Raw genomic sequence first — 9113 nt, forward strand, 5'->3', positions numbered from 1 at the left:
GTTCCCCAACTCATCCTGAAACTCCACCACATCAGGTAAATCCTCCCTAATAGTGACCTCCAACATGATACGTGCATACCCAATGAATGTTTTCAATTGAGTGTTGCTATCACAACGTATTGGGGTACCCACAAGGTTGGCTATCTTCATAAGAGCATTTCCCCAGAATTTTAATGGAAGACCATAAAATCTGATCCAAATAGGAACAACATCAATGGCTTCCCTAATCAATTTTGAGGACGGCGTCCATTCCTTGATAACCACAGGTTTGTTATCAAAGATGACTGGACCCGCCTGCAGAACCCTAATCTTAGTTGCTTCAGTTTTAAACCTAACCACAAAGATGCCATTAGAATGGAAAGCAATGTTTTCAGCCTCAGGCCAAATACGCTTAACGAATCCATCTAACACCTTCCATGGCGGATTCGCACCCAACACATAGCAATAGACCGTCGTTGACCAATAATCCAATTCACTTTTGACATCAGATTCAGTAAGTTTCAAGCTACTTACCCTGGATGCTGATGAAGAACCAGACCTTGGCGACTTGTCTTTGCTCGTAACTTCCTCCCAGTCCTCCTCAGATTCTTCCTCCAAAATAGACTCCATGACCGCATTCAGATTATAAGGACGAATAAGGGAAGCCGGCTCCTGAGTTTGACCCACGTCGTCATCGGTATCCTGATCAGACTGAGAAATCACACGATATCGAGACCCAGAATTGTTATTACGTGATGTATTATTACTATTATTTTTTTGATTTTTAGTGTTTTTGTTATTATTATTTGCTATTACTCTAGTTAATCTACTAGATTTAGGGAAATTTTTCCTTTGTCTAGCCATTGCTAACAAGAAAAGATGAACCCTAAATCACTTTCTCTCTCTAACATTCTCTCTTTAACTTATTAAAATCGCAAAATAATGTTTTGAACTATTTTAATAATAGACTTAGCCCACTTAGATTTCTATGCAAAACAGGTGTATAATTGTATACGTTTAAGACTTTCACTGGTTTAGTTTTTTTTTTTTTTAAAGGGTCCAAGGATTGTGTCCGGGTCTCGTAACTCAGACCCATACCCGGACCCGATTTATATCTTGAAAATCCATACCCGACCCATGTCCGCTGGGTCTGAAAAAATGAGACATATACCCGTCCCATTAGGGTCGGATCCTAAGGGTCTGGGTCGGGTTCCCAACCCACTGCCATCCCTAACGGTGTGAGTATGGGGCGGGTCTCATGTGATACCCGCACCCGCCCCACCACCCACGACTAATGACACTTTTAATACCCAACCCGTCTTACATCCCACCAAATCATTACTCGCATCCGCCCCAAGTGAGGCGGGGGGCGAGACCCGCCAAAACCCGCCCCACTTACATCCCTACTCCTTGGTCCTTGAGGATTGCTCTTTATTCCCCCAAAAGCCTGATTTATTGATCTACTGGTCTACGGTGCTTCGCCTCCTCTTCATGCTAATCCTATAGAGTCGTCAAATAGCTCCAAATGTGCACAAAGGACGGGAATTTCGCCCCTTCAAGCTCCTTTCCTACAAAATGTATATAAATGCACTAGGAAAGCAAATAGGAAACAATTGACTAAGGAAATGGCTATAAAAGACCGTAATAGCATGGAAAATGAGGTTAGTTAAGGGGTTAAAAGTGCGTAAATTACAACCACAACAAGACTTCAAGGGGAAAGTATAATCGTTGGATGTGCCTGAGTGGAAGTGGAAGTTCATTTCCATGGACTTTATTGGGGACTACCTTGAACGCAGAAGGGCAACAACATGATATGAGTGATAGTAGACCATCTTACCAAATCTGCACATTTTATTCCTGAGAATGACACTTCGAGTGAGGTCGAACAACATGCATGAAGTGCCTATGGACATCGTATTAGATCGTGTTGCTAGATTTATATCTAGATTTTGGTAGGAGTTGCAGGAGTTTTTGAGGACCAATCTAAGGAAATAATGATTAACTCTTCCCCCGGCACTTGACAAGGTACATAATGTATTTCGTGTTATGCCTAAGTTCAGTTGATCCGATAGAAAATGAAGGCGGCTCAAAATCGGCAGAAGAGTTATGCGGAACTATATCGTATTGAATTCGCCGTTTGTGACAAGGTACTGTTGAAGGTGTCACCAATGCGAGGGGTGACCCGTATGAGATTTTGGATAGAGTCGGAGAGGTAGCTTACCGATTAGCTCTTTCCCCGACACTTGACAAGGTATATAATGCATTTCATGGGACGTATATCAGTGACCCGTCGCATGTGATAGAGGTAAAAACAGTTCAGATGGATAATGCTTTGACTTATGTGGAATTGGCAAAAGAGATATTGGACCGAAAGGTTCGAAAGATAAGGAGTGGTGAGACTGTACTCGTGAAAGTTTTATGGTCCAACCATAATGTTGAAGAGTTAACATGGGAAGCCGAGGATGCAATGACGGAGCGCTATCCTTACACTTGACCGTTAATTACTTTGTTGTGTTGGTTTTGACAGTATTATGGGACTGGTTAGTGGTTTTGTGGTGGTGGTTTGTGTCATCTTGTTATATGATTTACTGAATAATATCTACTTTGTCTATCATGGGGGTTCCACTTTTTTTTTGAGACACCCTGATCATTTGACTCAATTGGGTAACGACAAATTGACAAATGTATCTTCCTGAGTTGGTGCCTTATCAAAGGTCAAAAAGACACAAAACAATTGGTTAGTTAAGAGAGGCATGCAAGTATGAAAGGGTTGTTTATGGTGCAGGGCATTTGGCATAGAATATAGAATTAAAATGGAATACAATCTTTAAGATACACGGGGTTGACGGAGGAGTATCGGAAGATCCATTCTTTACGCTCACGGAATGCACACGAGTCAAACTACTAAATAATAAACTTAAAAGAATCGAATCGATGGAGTTAGGACAACTTCAAGGTCGTTATAGCCTTTTTACATTCCATGAATGTTTACTTGTGTGTGATCACACCACAAATCTTCATGTTGATTCTCTTGAGGATGTAGCTTTGAATTCATGCATTTCTTTACTAATTAGATCTTCTAGTAAAGCTTATATTATATGTACCTTTGTTGGATCTGATATAACTGGCACGATCTAGATTTCAGAATTCGGAAGCTCATAGATTAGAGTCCAATATGCATAATTATGAATAATGAGTAATTTCCAACTGACCCATGAACAACAGATGGACGGACAATCATCCGATACAATCACACCACTACAACCTTAAAGGCTTGCAACACCAGCGGGTTTGGAGGAAGATGTATGTCGACTTAACCTTTCTTATATAAGAAAGACACTGTTTTTTGCCAAATCCGAGTATAAAATTGAATTGAGAATCGGATTGTGCAGCCGCTACCTTGTCTGAAGCAAGACAATTTAGTGAACAATACATATATTATTCCATTAGAAAAGTTGCAAAAGTTTCAACAGTCAATTTGATGTAGCTGATTATTCTTGAAAGCCTATATAACAGTAAACTTTCGGAGCCACCAAAAATAGATGATATGGTAACCAACTTGTATTTGAAAAGTTATATTTGGTACTATGAATGGTGCAGAATATTATGGGTAGGAATCCTTTTTTCCCTCTTAGGGAAAGATGGTTCGACTCATTTTATAAGTACTTCATGCCTTAATTAGGGAAAAAAAGAGAATATATATATTAAGATAAATCTGAATAAAGAATGAGTTCTTTCTGCTTTGCTTAATAAAAAAGGAGTGTGTCAAAAGGAAAGACTGTTTTAGAGCAGCAGATACTGCAAATCTCAAGGTTAGATCTGAATGGACCACTTGCAAAAACCAAGTACAGAAAAATGCATACATTCAACAAAGTTGACAGCAAACCGAAGCCATTTTCTGTCGCATGGTCACAGTGTTAGACACGGCTATTTTGTGCACAAAATAAAATCTTCAGTGGCTAAATTTCCTATATCAGTAGGAGACAGAACCAAAGTGAAGTGCTGAAGTAACAAAGTTTATACCTTTTGGCTTTCGGGAACATTAACAAATTTAATCTCCAAAATGATTTGGGATTGGCGAACATCAAGCATGCTGTACTAATGCTACACATTACAGCATCTTGTACTCAGCACTTAATCAGATATAATGCTCAACAGAAAATCTTCAAGTGCTGCAACATTGACCTATACATTTAAGATTTTTTCTGAATGTTCTAGTTTTTCATAAACATGCAGAAAGCGGAATATTGTTCAACATCGATCCCGGCTAAAAACGAAAATTTCCCACAAAATAGTTGTTCATCTTCTTTTAACACCCGTGGTGCTTAACTGTCAAGCGATATCCATAATCTGTACAGCATATCACAGAATAATATCTTCTCTTTTCACACATATTACTGCGGAAAAAAACTCAGGGATCTATGTCAGCCGTCGGATCAAGATATGATCCAATATTCCACCAATTCCACAGGCTGATTAGATGCTGCAGCAAATCCTAACCATAGATTTAGCGCGATAAGTTCAATAATCACTATCACATAGCGATAATTGGTAGTCTTTCAAGTTCCAACTTGTCAAATGTAGAAAGAATAAAGCCCCTTTTTGAACTTTCAACTCTTCTAAGCATTCTACTTCTTATTTCCCTATATAAGCCATTCATCGAGATACTGACATCCACAACACCAAAACTAATCACATTTACAAGAATGGCTCTTTCTCTAAACAACTCGAGGCTAAGCCTCAATACAGGCAAAAGCCATGGCCCTCTAGTGGAAGAGATAGAAGGGCTAATAAGGGTGTACAAAGACGGTCACGTTGAGAGACCGGCCATCATCCCAAGTGTCCCTTGCAAGATCTCACCTGAGCTCAAGGTGACAGCAAGGGACATAACCCTAGACAGGTACACTAACCTGTGGGCCCGCATCTATGTCCCACAACATGGGCCAGGGAAGCTCCCTCTGCTAGTCTACTTCCATGGTGGTGGCTTCTGTGTGGGTTCCGCATCATGGAGCTGTTACCATGATTTCCTGTCCAATCTGGCATCCAAAGCAGGCTGCCTGATAATGTCTGTAAATTACCATCTTGCCCCTGAAACCCGTCTCCCAGGTGCCTATGAGGATGGGTTCAACACCGTTATGTGGTTAAAACACCAAGTGGCAAGTCGGTCCAACGAGCATTCTTGGTGGCTAAATTATTGGGAGTTTGGACTAGGGTTCTTCCTAGGAGGAGATAGTGCCGGGGCCAATATAGCTCATAATGTCAGTCTAAGAATCGGGATAGAACCCTCCATTATAAGACCATTGTGTCATAAGGGCACTATATTAATCCAACCTTTTTTTGGAGGGGAGGTAAGAACTTCATCAGAGAAGGCACCTCAGAATCCATACTCAGTACTTAGCTTATCAGCATCTGATACATACTGGCGCTTATCACTACCCCTAGGTACAAACCGAGATCATCCTTGGTGTAATCCTCTGGGAAAAGGTGCAGCTAAACTAGGGGGTCATGCAATTCCGGCTACGATGTTGTGTGTATCAGACATGGATATCTTGATGGATAGGAACATTGAGTTTTACAAGACCATGGTTAACGCAGGAAAAGCTGTGAAAATGATGATTTATAAGGGCGTAGGCCATGCATTTCAAATCCTTGATAATTCTCCAGTCTCCGCTGGTCGCACTCAAGAAATGATGTCTCACTTAAAGAGTTTCATCAATTCCTGACCACGATATCAGTTGGCGTGTCCTCCTTATCCCGGTCTTTACGTCAGACATATGGCCGGAGATGTAGGGTACAGGCTGAAATTAATACCATGATTTGACTATATATGTGAAGTGATAGATTTAAATGTAAGAAAAAAAGTGTGAAAGTAGTGTGTTAAGTGAAGTAGTGTTTTAAGTGATGAATATTTGAATTAATTGTTGGTTTATGAAAGAGCATTAGTTTAATTGATTCCCAAGTTTGAATCTTGATGTCATCAAGCTGATAAAGGCTGGAACATTTTAAGCTTTACTTTTGACTGGATAATTTATTCTCTATTTCCAATTATTCCTTCAAACATTCCACAATTAATAGCTAAATTATTCATGTTCTCTTCTAAGTTCTATCTTGAAAGAGAGAAAGATATACTCTTTCCGTCTCAGTCATTTCATTTGTTTACCTTTTATATTATGGAATTGGAAAAAGGGGAGGGAGCCCTCGATCCGAATAATATAAAAGGTAAACAAATGATTGGGACGGAGGGAGTAACTAGTAGTAACAGTGCTTTCATGAATGAAATATACACCCGGGAATTATTCTTTAAATTTGACAAAGTTAAGTTATGAAGGAAATGTACATACTACATACTATTTATGTTACTTCGACACTCCATAGATACGTTAGGAAAGAAATCTAGGAACCCGGCGCAAAAGAAAAGAAAATTGTCGGTATATATTCGACAAAGTGATAATTTATTTCATCCACAAAGAAGCTATATCAATTCGACAAGGCATAAAGTACAAGGGGAAAAGAATGTTAATGTACTTTGCAAGAATAAAATTACATACAAATCAACAAGAGAAACATTGCCATCCCATGCTTCTCAATGAATTTTTTGGCCGAGAATCTTCAAAATGGTAACATTCTGCATCTAGGAAAGCACTCGTGGGTAATAACAAAATAGTTGCACCTCAGTCAGCCTCGCTCAATATTGGGTTGATGAGAGGCTTCAACTGTGCCAGATATACAATAGCCCACCTACACAGGAAGACATTATAATTAGTGAGTTATGACCAGAATGGTATCTCGGGTCCACGAAAGCTGAATTATTTCGTGAATTAATAGAAATTATTTCGGACATAAATTTTTTATAATTATTACTCCCTCCGTCCCGGTTATTTGTTTACCTTTGCTTTCGAATTTCGGCACGAAGACCAAGGAGAGAGGAGGGACATTGTGGTTATTGTTATTGAATGACAAGTGGACAACAATACAATTGGATGATCAATTTACCCATCAAATCCTTCCCAATATAGAAAGGTAAATAAATGAATGAGACACCCTAAAATGGAATAGGTAAACAAATGACCGGGACGGATGGAGTATTCATCAGTAATGGACCCATAACGATAAACTTCGGGGTTTAAATATTCAGAAAATGCATTTGATGCATTTTCTGGCATTGTCTCTAGTCTTTACTATGCTTCTGGCCACCTCTTCTCCTTACACAACCAACAATCCTGATGAGAGAGCACTAGATTCAAAATCATCTTATCTGCAAAATGCACTACATGCTAATGTTTGTCTATAATTCCAAATTGTGTTCTGGCCACTGAATTCTCCAATAAAGTTTTATTACTGAAAGGGGCAACTTAAATGTTACCTCTAACTATTCTCCAATAGAAAGTGGGAATGGCACATATGTCAGCTAGATTCGCTGCTAAAGTCATTACGTAGTGTACTCATAAAGTGGGTTCGAAACCAATTAACGTCAAAACTGCCCATGTGGCTCCCTTCACCCAAAACGGAAAACAAAAATGCAAGTTGCAGCATGCTGGTGATGGGAAGAGCTAAGGAAGATCTTCAAGTCGAATACCAAAAGATGTAAGCGAATGGGAATTCACTGAATGTTCCACCGTATAAGCAGAAACAATGCGCTCCCCAACCCCACTCTTATCACTACTAAAATAGACAATCATGTAAATTCTCGTCATTAGATAACCAAAAAAGCAGACTTACATCATCCAACAGCAAACTGTTGCTGTAATAACCAATGTCAGATGAAACCTGCAAGAAGTGGAAAACGATAAGTCACCTGTTAGCAGTAGTAGAACTAATTCATGTAACAATGCCACTTTCATATAAAAGACTAGCGCCTCCAAAAACGGTCCAGAAAAAACTATTATTGATTCAAAAGCTGCACACTAAGGATTTGACACAATGTACAAAAGCATTACTGACTTCAAATTTCCGAATATGTAGATAGGATGGGAATCAACATCCCGTATGAACGTATGTAATGTGTGGGTGTCCCAATTATTTGTGTACCCCAATCAAATAGGAGTACCCCTGGAGCTGAAAAAAGTACTCCCTATGTCCCAATCATTTGTTTACCTTATATTTTATTGGGATGGGTATTTTAATCAAATGTAAACAAATGATTTGGACGGAGGAAGTATCATTCTATACTATGGGTACTAGAAAATATGGATTAGAAGCAACGAGCTTTCTCAAAGTCAATTAGAACTAAAGCATGTTTCAAGGAATTTCCAAATTAGAATCCATATAGGAATCAAATGTAAACAAATGATTTGGTCATTCTGGTCGTTAAATTATCGTCTTTTACAGTCCCCTGATAGGAAACCTCTAAATCCAACAATTTGACAACCAACACAATCAAAGGATATCCAATTCTTACCAATCTAGCTACAAAGTCGATGGCGAAAAGCAACAGATACTTGAAAAACAAGAAAAAAAAAAAAAAACTAATGTGACTACAATTGTCGTTGTTGCATTAACAAGGAGCTTCGTTTTTCTGGGTTTTAAGTCATCAAAAAGCTGAGTCAATGATAAATCAGTAAATGACCTGAATCAAACATAAAAAGATCCACATGACATTGATATAAATGATCAAAGATCCAACACAGAAATTTATGTAATTTAAACATAATAACTGAAAAAAGAATGAAATAAAAGAGAGAGAGAGAATTACAGATTGGCAGAAGGGCCACGATTATAACAAATTCTAGTGCAAAGTGAAGCAATTACTCCAATCACTAAGAATATTAAGGATGTTACCAAAAACCCCATTTTTAATCCTCACTTTGATCTAAACAATTATGCTTTGCCTTTGCAGACTTCTTATTATTATTGATTACGATTGAGGAAGAGAGAGATACAAATGTTGAACGAAGCTCTTTCATCAATTTAATTAAAAGAAAAGGGAAAAACAAAGAGTAGTACGGTAGTAAACAACTAGTGAAACTAGCCCAAGTTTAGGCCCAACATGGATAGTAGTTCACAAAATGAATTTAATAGTATACAACTGAGCTGAGTTGAGCTCAATGAATTAAATTGAACTGAATTGAATTAAAAGTGAGGGTTTATTTGTGAAAAGTTAAGCTGAATCATCATATATATATATTTCTAATGTT

The 9113-nt window shown here is 38.5% G+C and overlaps 2 protein-coding genes across 2 annotated transcripts; one reads left to right on the forward strand and one right to left on the reverse strand.

Annotated features, from left to right (window-relative positions):
- The first annotated feature begins 4506 nt into the window (after positions 1 to 4506).
- LOC141643149 (putative carboxylesterase 17) lies at positions 4507 to 5808 on the forward strand. Its single transcript, XM_074452189.1, has one exon. The coding sequence runs from the start codon at positions 4686 to 4688 to the stop codon at positions 5700 to 5702; it is 1017 nt and encodes a 338-aa protein (XP_074308290.1). The 5' UTR covers positions 4507 to 4685; the 3' UTR covers positions 5703 to 5808.
- Positions 5809 to 6391: 583 nt separating this feature from the next.
- Positions 6392 to 8874, reverse strand: LOC141643150 (V-type proton ATPase subunit e2-like). Its single transcript, XM_074452190.1, has 3 exons — positions 8672 to 8874; positions 7699 to 7746; positions 6392 to 6717 (listed from the first exon to the last, which is right to left on the reverse strand). The coding sequence occupies exons 1-3, from the start codon at positions 8767 to 8769 to the stop codon at positions 6651 to 6653; spliced, it is 213 nt and encodes a 70-aa protein (XP_074308291.1). The 5' UTR covers positions 8770 to 8874; the 3' UTR covers positions 6392 to 6650.
- Positions 8875 to 9113: the final 239 nt, after the last annotated feature.

Source organism: Silene latifolia, chromosome 2, assembly GCF_048544455.1.
Source record: "Silene latifolia isolate original U9 population chromosome 2, ASM4854445v1, whole genome shotgun sequence".
NCBI classification, from domain to species: domain Eukaryota; kingdom Viridiplantae; phylum Streptophyta; class Magnoliopsida; order Caryophyllales; family Caryophyllaceae; genus Silene; species Silene latifolia.

Coding starts and splice junctions, on each gene's coding strand:
- LOC141643149 (XM_074452189.1), top strand. CDS start 4,686: ATGGCTCTTTCTCTAAACAACTCGAGGCTAAGCCTCAATACAGGCAAA.
- LOC141643150 (XM_074452190.1), bottom strand. CDS start 8,769: ATGGGGTTTTTGGTAACATCCTTAATATTCTTAGTGATTGGAGTAATT. Junction 7,747..8,671: donor CGTGGCCCTTCTGCCAATCT/GTAATTCTCTCT, acceptor CACTTCTTGCAG/GTTTCATCTGACATTGGTTA. Junction 6,718..7,698: donor ACAGTTTGCTGTTGGATGAT/GTAAGTCTGCTT, acceptor CTTCCTGTGTAG/GTGGGCTATTGTATATCTGG.